Source organism: Octopus sinensis, linkage group LG10 (genome assembly GCF_006345805.1).
Source record: "Octopus sinensis linkage group LG10, ASM634580v1, whole genome shotgun sequence".
Taxonomy (NCBI): Eukaryota; Metazoa; Mollusca; class Cephalopoda; order Octopoda; family Octopodidae; genus Octopus; species Octopus sinensis.
In genome coordinates, this window is record NC_043006.1 from 68,300,845 (window position 1) to 68,323,381 (window position 22,537).

The 22,537-nt window shown below is 36.6% G+C and overlaps 1 protein-coding gene across 9 annotated transcripts in view; it reads right to left on the reverse strand.

Annotated features, from left to right (window-relative positions):
- Positions 1-1,396: 1,396 nt before the first annotated feature.
- LOC115216751 (rho GTPase-activating protein 21-A) overlaps positions 1,397-22,537 on the reverse strand; it is a 402,000-nt gene continuing 380,859 nt past the window's right edge. For 8 of the 9 annotated variants that reach the window (XM_036506766.1, XM_036506767.1, XM_036506763.1 and 5 more), the window contains 12 exons: positions 22,457-22,535; positions 21,406-21,531; positions 19,033-19,125; positions 15,981-16,178; positions 12,744-12,879; positions 10,085-10,224; positions 9,385-9,510; positions 8,419-8,527; positions 7,002-7,165; positions 6,627-6,752; positions 5,486-5,612; positions 1,397-4,060 (listed from right to left, as the gene is read on the reverse strand). In XM_036506766.1, coding sequence (XP_036362659.1) covers positions 1,986-4,060; positions 5,486-5,612; positions 6,627-6,752; positions 7,002-7,165; positions 8,419-8,527; positions 9,385-9,510; positions 10,085-10,224; positions 12,744-12,879; positions 15,981-16,178; positions 19,033-19,125; positions 21,406-21,531; positions 22,457-22,535 — 3,499 coding nt within the window. In that variant the 3' untranslated portion in view covers positions 1,397-1,985. The remainder of the gene's footprint in view (positions 4,061-5,485; positions 5,613-6,626; positions 6,753-7,001; positions 7,166-8,418; positions 8,528-9,384; positions 9,511-10,084; positions 10,225-12,743; positions 12,880-15,980; positions 16,179-19,032; positions 19,126-21,405; positions 21,532-22,456; positions 22,536-22,537) is intronic. The other variant, XM_036506764.1, reaches the window with a different exon arrangement.

Below are 22,537 nucleotides of genomic sequence, written 5' to 3' on the forward strand. Positions count from 1 at the left end.
TAAAGCTGAGGAAGTGGAGTTCTTCACCTCTTCCTTGCATGCAGAATTCTACTTAATGTATAAGTCACACAACTCTATACTTGATTTTAATTGCAAAAACTGGGGTTGCAACTTATACATGGGGCAAAGCTAAAAGAATGAAAAGGAAAAAAAACCTTGTATCAAGATTTAATACTAAATTAGGGGTGTCTTAAGTAAATAGTCACTAAAATTTCAGAGTTGTCTCCCTTACCTGGAAAAAATGTTAATTAACCCTTTTGCTACGAAATTAAATTTCGTGTTTATTCTGGTAATGATGTTAAATACCTACCAAAAAAAAAATAGAATGGGAATTTTCTTCAAGCCATGTTGTCTCAATAAACTTTCACATATCTCAAAAGCAAATAATTTCAAATATGACATTCCACAACAAAAAAATAGATTGATCATCATCATCATCATCGTTTAACGTCCGTTTTCCGCGCTAGCACGGGTTGGACGGTTTGACCGGGGTCTGGGAAGCCAGGTGCTGCTCCAGGCTCCAGTCTGATCTGGCAGAGTTTCTACGGCTGGATGCCCTTCCTAACGCCAACCACTCATATATATATAAAACTAGTTTCTGCAGTTAAGGGCAATGAAGTTTTGAGTGGATATATCTGATTTCTGTAGTAAAAGGCTTAACATTATTTTTGCTCACTACATTAATTACATTATCATTCACTTAATTATTTTATAAATGGATTGACTGAGATTAGCAAATTAATGGCAGAAGCAAGTTTTGAACTGCTGACATTGTTTTTAGTGGACCACAAGCACTATCTGAATCACAAATCTCCACACTTGCATACATTGTAAACAATGACTGACTCACACAAACACAAACATACACATTCTCATAATTCTTCTAGACATAACTACAAGAGAAAATAGATGTCATTGATGGGTGTGGAGACAACAATTGATAGTGAAGCAGATGAGCAGTAGATGAAGGCAATGAATGTGGAAATGATAATGATGATGCTTAAGGTGATGGTAGTGGAGGTAGTGGTGGTGATGATGATGAAGGTGGTGATGTTAGTGATGATGATGATAATAGTGATGATGGTAAGTTTCTGACTTTGGCACAAGGCCAGCAATTTCAAGTGGTTGGAGTTCATTGATTAAACTCTATCACTTGACAGGTACCTTATTTCATTGACCCTAAAAGGAAGAAAGCAAACTTGACCATGACAGGATTTGAACTCAGAATGTAAAGAGTCAGAACAAAATCCACAAGGTATTTTTTCCGACTCTATTCTGCCAGCTTCAAGACAATGAATTACAAATGTGAAAGCAAGAAGACAAATTTTAGAAGCAGAAGTTGTAAGAAAGAAAAAAAAAAACAACAAAAAAACAAAACAAAAAAAACCCAGACAAATATTATTATTATAATTATTATTATTATATTGCATTTTTTTTTTTGGTTTGCTTTGTTGGCAGAAATGTTTCAGAAATATACAATATTTTCTTCCCATTCATGCTCTCCTGACAATCTCACAAACTCCCATTGACAGAGACCCATCTGCTTTTTTTCTTTTTGTTTTTCTTTTTAGTTCTATAAAAAGTCATCAGCCCCAAAATTGGTTTTATACATGCGTAGGTTTTTGGAGTTTTCTCGTGGAAGTGGGGGAGACATGGAAAGGGCTCTGAAATATTTTTTCAAAGGAACAAATATATATATACCTTTCTCAATTATTTTAGGGCTATTAATGTATATATATGGGAATGGGATGAATCAGTGCAGGATATATACACTTTTGTAGGTATGTAAAATATGTGTGGATGCTTGTGTATGTATGTATATAATTATTTACTCATTTGAAGAGTAGAAATTTGTATTTTTAAATTAAAAAAGGACAACTTGCCCATTAATAGTCATCAATGCACTCTGTATGCATATAAGGGTGGGTGGGGACAGAGTCTTCTGCTGGCTCATAATGGTTCACTTTATAATTACAATGCCAGCCTTATTTCCTTAAAGTTTGCTCAATAGCTGGTTGAGCAGAGAAAGACGAATCTGATGAACCGGTCTGAAGACTGTAGGCCTGTAACCAGGCCAGTGGAGAATAGTCATGAACCTCTTTGATTTTAGGGGTGGGTTGAAATGCTTCTTTTAAAATAGCACGACTGGGGTCATCCTTGCGCTGTAATAGCAATACCAGTGCGTTATAATGTTCACTACCCCCAACCGTGTGTCGTCGCTTGCCTCGTACTTTCCTCCTCGCTAAAGGGGGTGGGGAATTGGATCGAGGTTTCGCAGCTGTGTTCACTTTGGCCATTACTGTAGACCGTGGTGTCCACAACTGTTGACCACTAGCGGAATCTCTAAAGTTTTTTCGTGTATTTTCAGATCTGTAGCCACCATTGAAACAGTTATTTTTGTTACAAGATGACTTTAAGTTTTTTTTTGAATGGCAATCTTTTGGAGGTGAAGAACTTGCTGAAGGGGACAAAGAATATATTTTACCTAAATTAGAAAGTTTAGAGTCTATATACTCAGTACAAAGTCCACCACCATTGCTACGTCGTTGGACCAGTTCCGAAGATGATGCTAAATGACTGGCAGCTATTGGTGCAGCACCATGCGTTATTATTGCCCGCTCACCCAAAACATGTGCAGTCGGACTGGAGTTACTGCGTGTGAAACGAGAAGCAATACCTATTTTTGTCTCTGGTTTCTGAGAACGATGTAAACTGGGGTCACGGAAACTATCAAAGACATCTGTATTCTTTTTTGCCTGTCTACTATATGCCAAACCAAGGTTCAACATACGTGTACTCTCGGCCTGGGCCAACTCAAGACTCTCACTGGTACAGTCATAAACATTGCTGTTCGAAGGGACAATTTCATTGTTTTTCATAGCTGAATACGGTGACACACCTATGTTAGATGGAGGCCGTGGTCTGGAACTACCATTTAATTTATATTTAGGATTTAATAGGATCTGCAGTTTCTGATCAAACGTTGAGGTTAAGCTTGTTAATAGGTCAGAACCATCTTCAGAATCAGTTGAAGCCCAGGACAAACGATTCTCTTTCTTATCATAAAAGTCTATCATTGAATCTAGAGAACCTCTCCGTAAGCTATTTCTCCGTGTAAGGCCCAAGTCAGAATCATTTTGTGGACTTAGCTCTCTGTCTTGTGTCTTACGAGCAACTATTGACAATGGAGATGGCCAAACTTGACCCGTGTCAATAATTGTCTCAAGAGAATTTGACCTCTTTGCATTATCAAATCCTGTATTGAGGTATGATGTTCTGTCAGAGATCTTGCTGTTTCCAACACTAACAAAATACTTTCCACCACTAACTGGTTCAATTGCTTTAGAAGTTGACCAGCTCTTGCCCTGTAATTGATAAGAGTCTAATGAATCATAAGGCTTGGCATACACAGCATTGTAAGGGTAGTTAGTAGAGTACCATATCTTTCTTGGATTTAATAATTCTTCAAGACTATGTTTATCTTCCAACTCCATCTCATGCTTAGTACGCAGATATTCCTGGTCAAATTTCTTTGACTCTTTTTCTCTCACTTCACATTCTCTTTTATGTTGTTCCTGAACTTTCTTGAGAAATTCCTGTTTACTCTGAAGATTTGATTCGAGGCTGTGGCTGAAAGTTTTCTGGAGACCATATGAGAATTCCAGTTCATCACTTTTCTCCAATAGGGATTCGTCTGAGAACTGACGAGCAAGATGAGGGTTTGAAGACTTGGAGAACACTTCAGAATCAGTGTAATCATCGAAGCCTATAGACAAGGAAGACACAGATGCCTTATGTTCACTGGTGAGACGACTACTGTAAGAAATAGTATCCAGTTGGCTTTGAGAACCATCAGACTGTAGTTCCATTGAGTTAGCCAGAGCTTTGTTAGAATGAAATTTAGCAATCTCTGCATCAATATTGCGTTCTTCATATTTGGGACCAGGTGGTGTTGAATCTGTTTCATCAAGACCTTTGGTTTTCTTGATACGATTCTTATTCTTGGCAGCAGCAATCATATCAGCAACTATTTCCAACGGATTTGTTTCTTCAGATTCATCTGAAATGACAAAAATATATTTTGTAAACATATAAAACGAACATAATTACATAGGCACAAGGTTATACATCTGAAGGGAGGGGCTGCAATCAATTATATCTGCTACAGGGAGTGGAAAGATAAAGAAAATAGTGTTACTTTGGCATGTGATCCACAACTTAAAGGGAGATTACTTTAGGTTACTTTTTAGTTTATTTTTCAATTTCTAAAAACACTTAAGATGTTGGCTCAAGATTTTTTACAATAAATTCTTTTGTACATTCTTAGCATTGTAAATGTATTTTTTCAGAATTCTTACTATTTTAATAATCAAACCATATTTCATTTATGTCTTAGTAAATAATTAATAAAAAAACAAAACAAGAAAAACAATATAATAATTAAGATAAGCTTGTAGCTCACAGTTTGGTAGCTGTGAATTTTACAACGTAAAGAAACAGAAAAATTAACCTAAAGTAATCACCCTTGAAGTTGTAGATTGCACACCAAAGTAGCACCAAGAAAATCTTGGCAGAATTCAGACCCAGAATGTAAGGGTATAATTTAATGCTCTACAAGTCAACAATTTACTGTTTCTGCAAGAAATAATCTTCACCCCATCCTCTCTTACACTTTAACAAAAACAACGATAATAATATAGGCAAAAGGCCTCAAATTTAGAGGGGAAAGAATAAGATTTTAAACAATCAACCCCAGTACTTCACTTATACTTAATTTTATCACTTTCAGAAGGATGGAAGGAAAAGTTAACTTTGACAGGATTTGAACTCAGAATCTAATAAGGAGCTGGAAGAAGTATAGCAGAGTGTTTTTCTGATACTCTAACAATTCTGCTGGCAATACTAATAAAAATCCTTTCCATTATAGGCACCAGGTACAGACATTTTTTTTGATAGTAGGGCTAGTCAATTACATCAACCCTGGTGCAGAACTGGCACTTATTTCAATGACCTCAAAAAGATAAAAGGCAAAGTTGACCTCAGAGGAATTTGAACTCAGCTGCTAACAATTCTGCCAGCTCACCATCTTGATATGTAATATTAGAATAACAAAGTCTGAGAAAGGGCAAGAATAATTGATTTCATTTGGCCCTAAGACATAATAGGTATTTATTGAATGAAGCCCCCTTCCACCGCCCAGAAGGAGTGTGTGGGTAAAAGGCAAAATTTGTTGAAACAAGGTTATTTTAAAAATAATTCAGTTTTATCTATTAATATTTAAATGTGAAATTATGAATGCTAATGTTAGATATGTGATGTATCAGTAAAATTGCTAATTTGCTGGTAATGAAAGAAAGCTGACTGAATATCCAGAAAAAGAGGGTGACCAAACCTGTGAAAAGGGAAATCCAAAATAAGGGAAATATCTATCGCTTGTGTATGTATGTGTTAGTAAACCTGTGTATGAGTGTGTGTGATCACTTACCAAGATCATCATCAGGAGTGGATGCTTGTGCCATAGGACTGACCGTTCCTGTAGGAACCTCAGCAGCTCCATTCTCATCCACAGGAACATGATTGTCGACATCCCATGAACTGAAGAACCAATCGGGCTGAAAACATCAAATAAAAAAAAAAACTGTACATGTATGTATATGTGTGTGTATATATATATAGAACAATATTTAAATTTCTCTCATGAAGGATTAGTGTTCTAAATATCAAAACTCTTTCTCTTTCTTTTAAACATTAAGCTTATACAAACATGGTGTTTTCTTTTTTGTTCATTGCCTAATATATATATATATATATATATATATATATATATATAATATATATATATATATATATATATAATATATATAGATAGATATATTTGAGCATGTGTGTGTATGCATATGTATGGGTTTGTTTGAGGTATATATGCATACATATTCACATACACATGAATATATGTCTGTATAGAATGTATGAAAGTAGTCATATGTGGATGAATGGAATTATATACAAAAATTACCTACATGGAATGTGTATGTGTATATATAAATGAGTCGTGTGTGAGTATGCATATATAAATACACACACATTTACATACATGTGCATGTCAGTATGAGTTATACACACACACTGTATTCATATGTGTGTATGAATAAATATATATATGTATGTATATGTGTGTGGTGTATGTATGTATATATATATAGCTAATATGTAGATATATGTATATATGTGTGTATGCATGTGTGGTGTGTGTGTGTATATATATATATATATATATATATATATAGAGAGAGAGAGAGAGAGAGAGAGTGAGTGAGAGAGAATTATAATTTTAACAGCTCATCTTAGGTATTACAATGAACAAATAATAAAATATGAGAAAGAGCTAGACTGGCAATGATAGGTTAATAGAACAGACACTATGCTATAACAAGGTTAACATGACAGATATCAACCCATAAGATAAATAACATGAAAGCCATCAAGTTAAAAGAAGGTTGTCAGATCAGACATTCAATATTCAGAATAGTAAAAAGTTCACACAATAGACATTTTGAATTCAGGGGCTAAGAATGAAACAGCAGGGTTTGATGTTGGTAGAAGTTATTAAAGAATATATTACTTACATGAAGAATGACACTTTCAATAATACGACATTGATGAGACATGTCAATGGCCATTGCTTGTACGTCTTCATCATGGCGGCGCACTAAAGTTGGACCAAGAACTATGGCCAGGTTTCGGGCACACATCTGAAACAGGAATATATATAGTAGAGATATATGAACATACACACACAGACACACATGCTTACAACACTTATAGTCACATCACCAGGATAATGTCTATACTTACAGTCACACTAATAGAACAATATAATTAGTTACACCAATAGACGATGTCTATAGTTAGTCATGCCAATAGACAAGGTCTATATTTACAGTCACACCAACAGGGCAATGTCTATACTTGGAGTCACAACACTTGGAGGCTGTCCTTACCTTGTTGATATAGCTGTGGTCAGCTACTTTGCGTAAATGAAGCGCCAAATGACGAAATGTTTCAAAGTGGACATCTGGCAACTGATGAATAACCTTCTTCAATGTCAGCATCCTTTTCTGTGGATTTTCTATCTGGTTAGCAGTGATAAAGCTCTGGTATAACTCTGTAACAAATGATGATATAGTGGTATGCATAAGCTGCAGATAATGGAGTGACATACATTAAGATGATGACATAATAGAAGCGTACATGATGTACCCTGTGCTGTGTACAATGTAATTACAGTAGAATGTTATACTGTGAATGGAAGGCACATGGCTTAGTGGTTAGGCGATTCAGCTTACAATCACAAGGTTGTAAGTTTGATTCCCAGTGGCACTTGTGTCCTTGGGCAAGGCACTTTATTTCTCATTGCTCCAGTTCACTCAGCTGGCAAAAATGAGTTGTATCTGCAGTTTAAAGGGCCAGCCTTGTCACATTCTGTGTCATGCTGAATCTCCCCAACTACATTAAGGGTACACATGTCTGTGGAGTGCTCAACCACTTGCACATCAATTTCATGATCATGTTGTTCCATTGATTGAATTAACTGGAACACCTCATAACCAAAGGAAAGCCAGGACATACTGTGGAGGTGTACAGTGTCTGTGAGGTCAGCTCATATCAGCCTGAGGTGGATAATATTTCTATACCTGGGGCTTAAACTCCAATGGTGGACACAATAAATATACTCAGTCTGGTAAATTTCAGTTCAGCAAAGGAGACTTGTAAAGACTCTACCTCTCTTTCTCTGTGTCTTTCTCTCCCCTTCTCATGTTACATTAAATAAATAGTTAGTGGTAGGAATAACATTAACTTGTAAAATACCCAGCCATCATCTAAATTAAACACTGTAGTCTAAAAACATCAAAATGCTTCAAAAGATTCTTCAAAGGGTGCACTGATGCTGTGTTTAGTGGTATTGAGATCAATAAAAGATTGCTGTTCTGTGAACATCTACAACCTTTAACTTGATTATGAAAATGATGTGTGAGGTATTTTACAATGTCTAGAGATAGATGCAATATGTGTGTGTATGTGTATTTGCACATACATATATATACAGAGTGATTTGGAAATCATTCAGTATTCATATATATATATATATATATATATATATATATATATATATATATATATATAGTCTAATCTAAAGACTCTACAGTTTCCCAAATGTGCAACCAATTTCTAAGACTGAGGTATAAAATAAGGTGAATATAATCTACTGGATGTATGATATTAGACTAAAAGAAAAAACTGGGTATAAGTGTTTGATTTGGTTTTCTGAAAAGAGTAATAGTTTAATAAAGAAGTAGCAAGTGATTTCAGAAGAGGGAACCTACAAAAAAACACACATATATAGCAATGCTTACTCACCATTGGTAACTAATGGTTCTGGAAGTTTCTGGAAGAAAGACTTTAACAAACTACTGATTACATTCACATCTTGCCATTTTTCGTTTTCTTGGTTGATGTATTCTAGACCCTGTAGTGAAGAAGAGATAACAAATAACAGTGAGGTGAGGATTTATTGTGGCCCTTTACAGAAGCAGACAGGCTCTGTTGGGTACAAGATGGGGTGTCAACATTTGCAAAATGAATAATGAATTCTGTTGTTAAGAAAGGGCCACAATGTTGGATTATAGTAGAAGGTTAAAAAAGGTAGATCAAATAAAAAGGACACAAAAATTTACAAAAACAATGATATATCAACATGACCTCAGGTTATGGGGAGAAACCATCACCCAGGGTAATTTGTAGTACTCCACACAAAACTCAACATGTCAAAGGCAATAATTATAATAATGGTAATAGTAATAATAATCTTTTCCACTATAGGCACAAAGTCTGAAATTTTTGGGGTAGGGGGTAAATCACGTCAACTGGTACTTATTTTATTTGAAATGACAAAAGGCAAAGATGACCTTGCAGGAATTTGAACTCATAATGTAAGGTTGGAAGAAATGCCACAAAGCATTTTGTCAAGCATGCTAACAATTCTCACAGCTCTCTGCTGTAATAAGGGTTTCGAATTTTAGCACAAGGCTAGCAATTTTGGGGGAGGGAGTAACTCAATTACATCGACTGGTACTTTATTTTATTGACCCTGAGTTCAAATGCCACCCAGGAATCACTTGAGCTGTTAGAAATAGCAGTCAGCTCTCCCACTATCCTACTCTACCATGTTAAAGATGCTACATTTGAGCAATGTTGTTTCTTATATATAACAGGATGGATGGTCATAATTAGAATCACTTTCATCACAGGTCTCTAAAATCAGGGCTGATCTGGAATTATGTGACAACAAATGCATGTGTGTGTGTGTTAGTAAAAAGTACAAACCTTGTTGAATTCCTCTTGCATGTTAGAAATAACCAACTTGTTGCCAGGAATTCTGTAAACACCAATAACCTTCAGTCCTCGTGTTTCAACAATACTGGTGCAGAGATCAATAACGAAGGGGATAGACTAGGGAGGAGAAAAACAGAAAAAAAGGGGGTCAATACTGAAGTAATAGAGGACAGTATAGAAAAGAGAGAAAACAAAAATGGATTTGGTGAAACTAAAACTTTATAATTTGAACATTTCTTAAATGTATTTTGGTAACATTTAATAATTTAACCCTTTTGTATTCAGAATAATTACTCAGTCAAATTATAATATAATACTTTTTTATTCACATTATTTTGAATTAATTATGCATTATCTTATAGCTTTGAGATTTTGATTATGTGATTGCATTTTTTAGAATGACATTGTAGGCTAGATGTGAGAGGCTGGATCTAGCTGGTATAAACATAAAAAAATTGTCCAGATATGGCTAGGTTAAATGCTAAAAGGTTAAGTTAGAAATGTGATAGTAGTGGTAGTAGTGATGGTGTATGTAGTGGCGATGGAGGTGGTGATTGTGGTGGTGATGATGATAGCGATGGTGGCAGTAGTTGTGGTAATATATTATGAAGGTAATATGATGATAGTTTTGTGATGATGGTCTTGCGATATGATTAAAGAAAACAAACTCTAAAAACAAGTGTCTACTCACTTCCTTATAGGGAGAAGGGGTACACAGCTCGAGATGGACTCCAAAAGAACCAGTTGCTTCTTCAGGGGCCGGTGGTTGGCTATTTCCCTTGTTTTTAAAACGAATCTTTTCTTTCCAACTCTTTGACTTTGTACCATCTTCTGAAAAATACAGCACCATGTAGACAGGGGAAACAAGAATTTATTGATAACATTAGTGCACACAAAAACTATTTGTAGCTGATCAATACAAGTACTGAGTCTATTCTCCACCAACAATAAATTGAACAACTAGATATCATATGGGGGGAATGTCCCATAGAATTAATCTCAAATTTTGGCACAAGATCAGCAATTTGGTGGGAGTGAGGGTAAGTTGAATACATTGACACCAGTGCTCAGCTGGTACTTATTTTATCGACCCCAAAAGAATGAAAGACAAAACTGACTTTGGTGGAATTTGAACTCAGAACATCAAGACAAACAAAAAGTCACGAAGCATTTTGCCTGGCACACTAATGATTCCACAAGCTCACCACCTTAATGCCCTGTAACAGTGAAGACCTAGTTAGAAGAGATTTCAAATCATTCTAGAAATGTTAAAAGTCTGAAGGAAAATAAAGTTTTTAACCTTTAAGCATTCAGATTATTCAATCAAACGTAATGCTTATTTATTCACATTGTTTTGAATTAATCATGCATTATCTCATAACTTCAAGATTTTGATCAGATGATGTGATTGTATATATTTTTAGAATGACATTGTAAAACAGGTGTAAAAGGCTGGATCTGGATAGTTTAAACAAAACTGGTAGAATATTTGAGCCAGATATGGCTGATTAAAATGTTAAAGGGTCAAAGAGTAAACACCATCTTTTACAATATTTGGTTTGATTCATTTTGTGTTTGATTGTTGGATACCAGGTTGGTTATGTTTATCAGTGAAGGACAGAATTGAACTAATTAACCTTTGTTTCATGGAGGATTCATTGTAAAGATAAAGCTGTCCTTCAACTGCTGCTGATTACAACTCAACTCAAATGTAGGTAAATAACAACAATTTAGTTATTGTTTAGACTCAGACCAATCCTAATTTAACAGATCAATGTGATTCCAATCATGTCCATCTCACCTATGACAACATTTTCTTTTAAAGTGGTGGGATGTGGTGAGTTAAGGTAGAATTGGCTGCTATTTCTAACAGATTGAACTATCATGTAGATGTCCCTTCCTTGGCTTATCAAGTGTTAAATAATACATATATCCAACTAATTTAGGCAATTTATTTATCTCTGGACTTGTGCACCCTTAATATTTTTAAAACAGCCCCAAATGTCTGTTTAGCATTCTGTAACTTAAATTTCAATTAGGCAATTTTTTTTTTAATATTCTGGAAACTGAAGAATGCAGTAATGAAGAAGTTGATTTAAGATATTATATGGACCAACACGGACAGACAAACAGTTACACACTCATATACATTCAACATTTTATATATGTGTGTGCATGTGTGTTACTATAAGATCTTTGCCAATAAAAACAGATTAAGTAAATTCCATAACTCTAGTTACCAATCTTTTTTCTACAGAATTTATTACGAAGTATGTCTAACTGTAATACACACGTTCTAAATGCCAGCAATACTACGATAGTCTATGTTAATATAAAGCGATAACAGTTGTACATCTGGCAACAATATACATGTAATTATTTACAATGTTACCCCTCACTGTGTCAATAGTTGTAGATTATCAAGGTTGCCTCAACCATTCAGCAGTACAGCAACTACCTCTGCCCCCCCCTTCCCCACCACTACCATCACAGCAACAATTGATGAAGGTCAAATTGTTCAGATTACTTTTTGTTTTGGGTTTGTTCTTTAATATAAACAAACTGTTAAGTGAAAGAAGCAAGGACAAGTGCAACATTCAAAAGAAGGTATTTCTTTTTTAATCAGAATATAGCCTGTATGTCAAACAAAAGCTACCTCCATGTTAAATAGTGTCCCTGTCCTTATGTCAACCACAAGGTGCCCCTGTATCAACCACAAGGTAACCCTGTGTCAACCACAAAGTGCCTTCTGCCAAATATTGTGTTTTATGCCAACATAAAGATGCTCTAAATCAGTGGTTCTCAACCTGGGTCTATTGGCCTGTGAGGGTCCTCAATGAAATAGTAAATTAGGGATCCAAAATGATATTTTTAAGGACCCCTGAAAAAAATTTGCTTTAGATTATGTAATGGTATGCATTGCAAGAAACAGTTAGGCTTTTCTTTTACTCTCACAGTTTACATAATTTAATCTACACAAATTAATGTGTGAAAAACAAAATGGGAATTTTGAAAGTAGTTTCTATAAAGCTAGTTTTTAAACATTGAATGGCTATGGGGTTCAACCAGAATAAAGTAGTAGTTAAAGGGGTCCATAAATAAAACATGGTTGAGAACCCCTGCCCTATCAACCTTATATAGACCATTAGGTGTACCTGTATAAAACACAAAGTAACTACATATCAACCCCCAAGGTACTCCTATATCAAAATCAAAGACCCCTGTGTCAGTCACCATGTCAATTCCAAGCTGAATGTGTCAATACAAAAATGGTCTTATGTCAAAAACAAACTCACCCTCAAGGTTCACCTCCCACCAGTAGAATTAACTCGATACTTGAAAGGACTTACCATTAGTTTTTCGTCGGCGAGTACTTGGGGAATGTGTCATTTTATGTCGAAAAGACAGCACTTGCAATTTCTTTGAACTTTTCACTGGCATCTGTGGGGAGCTTTTTACGTTAGGTACAGAGGTGGGTGTTGTTTCCTGTCAAAAACAAAATATTCAATAATTAATTGTAAAAGATTGTTAAGTCATTATAAATGATTTTATACTGATTAAAGTTTCTGTACGAAGCAGACTAGTCTCCTTCAAGAGTTCCAAAGATGTCCCCCCACCCAATCCATATCACATAGAAATAAAATATCAAATTAACGGTATGTACACTCACTCACCCTCAATATATACTCTCACACACCATTAACATTGTATCAGGACAATTCCCCCCAATGACAACTAACCACCTTGGTTAATTACCTCATCTCTAATATATTAAGAAGTCTTAAAGGTGGCAAGCTGGCAGAAATGTTAGCACGCAGGGCAAAATGCTTAGCAGTATTTCGTCTGCCGCTATGTTCTGAGTTCAAATTCTGCTGAGGTTGACTTTGCCTTTCATCGTTTTGGGGTCGATAAATTAAGTACCAGTTATGCACTGGGATTGATGTAATCAATTTAATCCCTTTGTCTGTCCTTGTTTGTCCCCTCTATGTTTAGCCCCTTGTGTGCAGTAAAGAAATAAGAAGTCTTAAATCATCATCTGTTGTCCTCAGGGTAATTGTTTTTGGTGGGTGGGTGTTATTCATCGTGGGGGGGTAAATGTCCTAGACTCCTCCAACACAGACAACACACTGCAAATGCTAGAAACTGAAAATATTTACAGTATTTTCTGGCATACAAGTTGTGATTTTCAGACCAAAATTTACAGTTAAAAAAGGTAGGTTGACTTATACACCAAAACGATGTTGGAGGATGAGAAATTCCATGTGAAATGCAGCAAGATTCAAAAACATAGTGATGATGTTTCAATGTTTATATTATATACTATGTTGATTTGTATGTTGGACAATACAGTAATAAACATTTCCACCAGCCGACACATTCTTCATATTGTTAAGTGTTTATCGCAAGAACTGGGCTTCAGTCTATACACCACTATAACATACTTCAATATTCAACAACTCTTGATTCCTTCGTATAATACCCTGACATAGTACATCTAGCAGCTATATGCACATACCACAAGGGTGTATCTGTTTCACCAATCTGGGACATCAAAACAACTTCAGATTTATCATTAAAATCATTAGGAAATGTATTAATGTCACAATATTCCTAAAAAGTTAATTACTAAAAGATAGACAATTCTGAAAAGTAAAATAATATATACGGAAATAGAATGAAAGTGGTGATGTTATATTCCCTATATGTCTCTATACAATCTCTCAGGCTTCTCACTTCTAGGTTCTGATTCCAGCTTGGGAGCTTTCCCTCTAATTTTCCAACTGATTCAGCAATGATTAATGAGAAGTAGATCACTGTTATACAAAAGCTTTCACTGGCAGTCTTGTAATATTCACTATACATACATGCTACAAATTATATAGACATATATGCTTTGGCGGACTGGCCAGATTGCCAGCTTGCCTGATGGCAAGTGGGCCCCTGCACCATTAGAATCTATATTATGGGGCCCAATATCTAAGAGGCCCATCTCCTCAAATTTGAGAATTTTTATTCACTCCTGGAAGAATGCATTCATTATTTCAGCTTGGCTGTGTTTGTAGATAATTGAAAGGAATACTTTTAACAAAAAAAAATAAATAAAATAAATGATAGCATTGTAGTTGCAGGTGGGCCCCTTTAGTCTCCTTGGAACCAATATTTTTAGACCCAGTTTGCCACTGCATCATCATCATCATCGTTTAGCATGGGTTGGACGGTTCTACTGGGGTCTGTGAAGCCAGAAGGCTTCATCAGGTCCAGTCAAATCTGGCAGTGTTTCTACGGCTGGATGCCCTTCCTAATGCCAACCACTCCATGAGTGTAGTGGGTGCTTTTTACGTGCCACCCGCACAGGTGCCAGACAGAGCTGGCAAACGGCCACGAACGGATGGTGCTTTTTATGTGCCACCGGCACGAGGGCCAGGCGAGGCTGGCAACGGACACGAACGAATGGTGCTTTTTATGCTGCATATATGTATATATTATAGATATGTAAGTGTGTGTGTGTGTGTATATATATATATATATATATATATAGGGACAAAGAAAGAGATATTTAGTTATTCTTTTATTCTTTTAATTGTTTCAGTCATATGACTTGTGGCCATGCTGGAGCACCGCCTTTAGTCGAGCAAATTGATCCTAGAACTTATTCTTTGTAAGCCTAGTACTTATTCTATCGGTCTTTTGCCGAACTGCTAAGTTACGGGGACGTAAACACACCAGCATTGGTTGTCAAGCGATGTTGGGGGGACAAGCAGACACACAAACACCCACATACATATATATACATATATATGACAGGCTTCTTTCAGTTTCCGTCTACCAAATCCACTCACAAGGCTTTAGTCGGCCCAAATATATATAATCATCATTTAATGCCCATTGTCCATGCTGGCATGGGTTGGATGGTTCGACTTGTACACTGGAAGGTTGCATCAAGCTCCAAACTGATTTTGCATGGTTTTCTACAGCTGGATGCAATGCCAACCACTCCAAGAATGTAATGGGCGCTTTTATGTGCCACCGGCATGGGTGCCATTTATGTGGCACTGGTATCTGCTATGACTGCAATTTTGCTCAATTTGATGGATCTTCTTCTCAAGCATGACATAATGCCAAAAGTTTTGGTCATTGCCTCCATGAGGCCCAACACTCAGAAGGAACTCAGCTACCTCACCTCCATAAGGCCCAACATTCAAAAGGGATTTAGCTACTTTGCCTCCATGAGGCCCAATGCTCAGAAAGAACTCACCCACTTTGTCTCCTTCAGGCCATATATATATGGACTTCTTTCAGTTTCTGTTAACCAAATCAACCCACAAGGCTTTGGTTGGCTGGAGGCTAAAGCTGAAGACGTTTGCCCACGGTGCCATGCAGTGGGATTGAACCCAGAACCAAATGGTTGAGAAGCAAGCTTCTTACCACACACCCATGCCTGCACCAATCAACTGTATTTTTATTTCATGGTGAATTAATGGGAAGTAATAGAATTATTTTTGGGGTTATATATTATGTGTAACACAATGAAATCTGCATACCCTTTGATACAAAGCAATGATTAACTTGAAAAGCTGTGTACTTACATAATCTATTTCACTATCACTAGAGGATCTGAGGGCCTGAATCCAGGACCACATTGTTTCATAGTCCTCAGCCTGAAAGAGAAACTCTGACGTATGATTGTTGGTGGTCAGACGAAATACATTCTTCTTCTTGGTATAATCTGTGGCCACATCCACTGAAGAAGACTTTATAGACACAGGCTGATCAAACTCAGAGTTCTGCAGAAAAATAAAAAAGACACAGGATGATCAATATTTGAAAGTTTCAGCAGAAAATTAAATAGAAAAATCACTTAATATTTAAAGAAATATTTTGATTGTCTTTGGGAGATTGGGTTCTACAAGAATTTCAGTGTTTCAAAGGATTACCAATAGATCAGCACAGATAAAAGCTATTTAGAGTCCTCAAGAGATTAATCTTCAGTTGTTATCTCATATAATCTGGGACTATGGACTGGTCCCTTACTATGAGTGAACATAATTGAGAAACAACTACGCAAAATTATGTAAACAACATTACATTTTCAAAGAGACAATATTTCTATGAATTAATGGCTAAAAATTGGTGTTAATAGAGGCAATATCTTTCTGAATTTTTCCCCATTCTGTCCTTATTCTAACTACGATGTTTTTGTAACCCCCATTTTCAATTGCCAATCAGGTTTCCTTAGTACAGAAATCTTTAACTACTTTATGCAAGTTTTTTTTTTTTTTTTTGTGCAATGAGCACATTCCTTTCTTGGGTACTAAGTGCCAACTTCTGTGCATCTATTATATATGAAATGTTTCTCTGTTAGCCAAACCAGCAAATTTCAGAGTCACTGGAGTCATTGGAACATAGGATAGAATGCCTTATGGTACTTGCTCAAGTTTTGAGTTCAAATCCTACATGAGTTAACTTTGCCTTTCATCCATTCAAGGCTGATAGACAATAAAACAGGACAATAGACTAGAAGAATTTTAGGAACATTGAGCAATATAACTCATGGTACCTAGTCCAGTTCTTTGTGTCATGTTCATAGACCAGTCTATATATGATTTCATGAGAAATCCTTTAGAAAGTTCCCAATTATATTTTTCTGGCTTATCACTACTCTCAATGTTGGCACACTAGGGAAGAAAGGGGGTCCAAAGAGAACTAAACATTAACGAAAGAATATACAGATTTTAATGTATCATCTATCATTTGCTTGTTTCAGCCATTGAACTGTGTCCATGCTGGGGTACCACCTTGAAAAATTTTAGTTGAATGAATCGACCTTGGTACTTCAGTGCTTTACTTTCTTTTATTTTAAAGCCTGTTATTTATCATACTGATCTCCTTTGCTGAACTGCTAAGTTAGGAGGTCACAAACAAACCAACATCAGTTGTCAAGTGGTGGTGACACACACAAACACAGATACAATGTGCATCTTTCAGTTTCCATCTATCAAATCCACTCACAGGCTTTGGTTGGATGGCACTATAGTACAAGACACTTGGCTAAGGTACCATGCAGTGGGACAGACCCCAAAACTATGTGGTTGGGAAGCAAATTGGTTACCACACAGCCATAATAAGCACCAACTTGAGACAGGAAAGAATTGAAAGATTTCAACCTTAATATTGATGATACTGCTCAGTGCTTGCTATTAGGGCAACTTTCACCTTGCTGAATGTTTCATTAGGAGGACAGCAGCTCTCTGTCCACTAAGATGGTTCAGCATGTAGCTGGGCTGCCTCCTTATGTAAGTTGCAAATAAACTTCGAAATTTCGTTGATGTCATAAGAATTTCTATAAACTTCAAGAGAACATAAAATAATTCTCTTCTGGAATGTTAGATCTTGAAGCAGTTAAGCTATAAATAATAGCATGTAAATGATGGGTTAAAAATCCCTATACATGCTATAATTTATTGCTTATCTCCTTCAAAATCCAACATTCCAAAAAAGAACCTTTGAAACAAAATAACACACTCTGTCTTGAGATGTGTGGGGCAGTTTTTGATTTGCAGACACCTTAGCTGTAAGACTAGGAATATCTGTATGTATGCATGTACAAATCATCATCATCATTTAACGTCCGCTTTCCATGCTAGCATGGGTTGGACGGTTCAACTGGGGTCTGGGGAGCCCGAAAGCTGCACCAGTCCAGTCAGATCTGGCAGTGTTTCTACAGCTGGATGCCCTTCCTAACGCCAACCACTCCGAGAGTGTAGTGGGTGATTTTATGTGCCACCGACACAGGTGCCAGACGAGGCTGACAAACGGCCACGCTCGGATGGTGTTTTTTATGTGCTACCGACACAGGTGCCAGACGAGGGCCACGCTCGGATGGTGTTTTTTATGTGCCACCGACACAGGTGCCAGACGAGGCTGGCAGACGGCCACGCTCGGATGGTGTTTTTATGTGCCACCGACACAGGTGCCAGACGAGGCTGGCAGACGGCCACGCTCGGATGGTGTTTTTATGTGCCACCGACACAGTGCCAGAAATAAAGCTATTATGAATGTGTGTGTGTGTGTGTGTATGTATATATCTATATATATATATTATATATATATATATACACACACCCACACACATATCTACATATGGTGTGGGGGTGTGTATATATATATATATATATATATATATATAATATATATATATATATATACATACACACACACACACACACATTCATAATAGCTTTATTTAAGCTTTAACCAATGAGAGGTTAGTTGATGTTTTACATAATGTCTACTTTGAATAATCTCTTTATTTTCTTATAAACAAAATTATTACACCCAAACATATCTCTGGCTACATAGGGTGGGAGACTCTAGAATGCTACCAGGTTTTCTTGACTCCACACACCAAACAGAAACCAAGATGTAAAAGTCAATCGTAAGAGAATCATTCTTCGTCAAATATTCTTTTGAATAAGAAACCATTATCTTTGATATGTAAGGAAAAAGCTTTAGCTTTAGAGACCAAACAGCTGAATGGCCTGGTGTGTCACAAATATTGTATTATAGAAATGAAGGACTTTGGTGGTGTTGTGTGAAATTAGTGATATGAGAGGTCAGAGATGAAAGAGAAAAACTCACAACTGAATTATTGTCCTTGCGTTTGTCACTGAGATAGAGTTCTTGGCCTTTCAGCAGCACCAAACATGGTTTCCAGGAGCGATCACTAGACCTCTGTAGAGAGACAGAGAGAGATAAGTAGGTAGAGATAGATGTAGTTAAATAGAGAAGCAGATATAGATAGGTAGAAACATATAGATATATAGAAACATATAGATAGATAAATAGTCAGACAGACAAATAAATAGATAGATATACATAAAAAGAGATAAATAGACACATATAAACAAAGAGACAGAGATAGAAAGATAGACAGATTACATCCAGTACTCTTTTACTCTTTTACTTGTTTCAGTCATTTGACTGCGACCATGCTGGAGCACCGCCTTTAGTTGAGCAAATCGACCCCAGGACTTATATTTTTTGTAAGCCCAGTACTTATTCTATCTGTCTCTTTTGCCGAACCGCTAAGTTACAGGGACATAAACACACAACCATCGGTTGTCCAGTGATATTGTGGGGACAAACACAGACACACAAACATATACATATGTACATATATACAACAGGCTTCTTTCAGTTTCTGTCTACCAAATCCACTCACAAGGCTTTGGTCAGACCGAGGCTATAGTAGAAGACACTTGCCCAAGGTGCCACACATTGGGACTGAACCCAGAACCATGTGGTTGGTAAGCAAGCTACTTGCCACACAGCCACTCCTGTGTCTATTTATGTTTTCTTAGTTATATATCATTATTGCACATGTAAGTATAAATACATAGACCCATATGTTGATTTAGAGGTAAAGATACATACATCCACACACAGAGTCTCCTCCACATATATAAACACACATGTAACTAATCCTTTTTAACAGTTGGGTGCACACCCACATACATAAATACAAACAACAACACAAATATATGTGCACACGCAGCTAAGATAATAGCTTTATTTAGCAAGAAAGAATACAGACAGCTACTGCCATCTGGGAACTACTCATTCTTGATATGCATAAAAAGACTAAGCAGGAACTCTACACAGTGTCCTCAGTGTGGGCAGAAAAGCTATAGTAGAATCACGGGCAGACTGACAGAGAAGAGGGACTTTCTATGTAGCAGCTACTGCATAGGGGTGGTTAACAGTTAAAATAACATGGAATAAATTACTTTAACTACCCTGGGAGTCTGGATGGTAGATAATTTTTTTTTTTTACTTTGATGACTATCAACAATGAAAGTAAGCATTCCAAAATCATTGTGAGAACATCCTCATCATCATTGTTTAACATTGGTTTTTCCATGCTGGTATGGGTTGGATGACTTGACAGGAGCTGGCCAACTCAGGAGCTGTCCAGACTCCAGTTGTATGTTTTGGCATGGTTTCTACAGCTGGATACCCTTCCTAACAACAACCACTTTGCAGAGAGTGCTGGGTGTTTTTAATGTAGGACTGGCATGGGTGCAATGACACAGTACTGGCATGAATGCATCACATGTGGCACTGGCACGAGTGCATTTTATGTGTGGACAAATTTCATGCAGCTGCTAACAAAAGGGGTTCTTTCTATAACTGAAGAAAAATTGAAGGAGGTTTCTGTATGACATGTGGTACTGCACTGCAACAAAATATGCTATTGGATGTGGTGGATAATGTGCATGAATGGAAAAGGGCAGGTAGTCTAAAAACACTGCAACAATTATGTGCAGGTAAAGATGACTGACCCTGAGTCTTTTGTACAAACTTGTCTGCTTTTTAGGATTAACTGACCCATGTTTGACTACCACTGGTATAGAATCCTGCTCTATTTTGTATTTGTGTATTTTGTCCAGATCTACTCAATCAGAACTGAGTAGGATATACACAACAATAAATCAACACCAGTTAAGTCAATATTTCTTGATTTGTTCAATGCAATAGCCAAATACTCTTCAACACACTGCATTATAGCCAGAAATACTGATCAATATTTCACTGGCACCACTGAATCAGTTGGGTTGATCCAAAAGTGTTTTAGCAAGATATGGAGGCAAGAAAAGATTTTATGCTTAGAATTCTTTAACACCACCCTCATTACTGTTGATGTTGGTTGGGATATCTATAGATGTCTGGTTAATGTTACATTTGTTGTGTTTCCGTCCTGTGCGTCCCTATCAGACAGTCATAACCTGCCTTCCAACATTTTATGCAAGTACTCTCAAATGTTGACCTACTACTAATAACTTCACAAACTCAGAGCATCAGCTTATAATACTTCAACATATAACAGTCACTCACATCACATGACAACATGTCACTACATCAATTGGCTATAATGCACACATCACATGACCACACAACAACACCAGTCATCTCTCTTGTATTAAAAAAAAAAGTGACAAAGTCTCAACTGACCTTTCCATCAATGATGGCATTCTTGCAGGATAAACATCCTTCTTTCTTTGCTTCTTTCGGTGGACTAGACGATTGCGATGGGGTGAAGTCACTTCTGCTTGGTTCTTCTGCTATTGAGGAATTAGTCTAAAACAAAAAAGGGGAAAAAACCCATTCAGATTACTTTTGATTTAGCCACAGAATAGTTTTAATGATATCACATTAACTCCTCTTTTAATGAGGGTTAAAAGGGAAAGTGAAGGAGACAGAGGCAAGGAGAGAGGAGATGAAGGAGAGAACCAAAACAATTGCTGCAGTTATATCTTTAATGAGCAGAGTTTAAGTGAAGGGTACTCAGTAAAAACAAAATCTGAGAATAGCTTAAAAGTCACCAGTATATCTTATTAATAGATAATCACACAGAAGGTTCTCAAGTCACCAGTCATCAGTTACTAAGAGCATGAATAAAGGAAGTTTTCTAACAAAGAGATAGATGAGTGAAGCCTGAGTGAAGGCTATCTCTTAAGAAGACAGATTATTAGAGACTTAGTGTAGTCTGACAATAGTTTGAATGAAGTTTGCTTTTTGAGTGCAGGCATGACTATGTGACTATGGTTTTGGGTCTGATTGTGTAGCCTCACATAAACCAAGATCTAGTGAGTGAAATTTGTGAGGCAAAAACTGTGAAGTCTATCATAAGGGCCATTCCCACTTGGGGGTCTTAAATTGAATCCCTTGCGTAGTTTAATACCACTAAACTGGCTTCTGACTGCCTTCAGTGGAGTCCAGTCTACTGCAAACACTTGTGTCAGCCTGAGGGTAATGCCCTTTCTTTTCTTACTCCTACCATTCATGGAAGCACTGAAAAGGGTCGTGGGTGCACTCCTTCCTCCTCTGATTAAACCACAAAAATGATTTCAATCCTGGATAGCAATTCACATTTCTCTCTATATTAGATAGGAGTGGGGAAAACAGATATTTCTGCTTAAATTACTTTACCTAAAATTAATGAGTAATTAATTAGTACGATCACATCTTTGTTTACAATGAAGAGGGCATAAACAAAACTTACTTTTTCCTCAATTAGAATGGAAGACTTTAATTTCTTGGACTGAACTGTTTGTGAGGAACTGTCATAAATAGGTAAGGATCT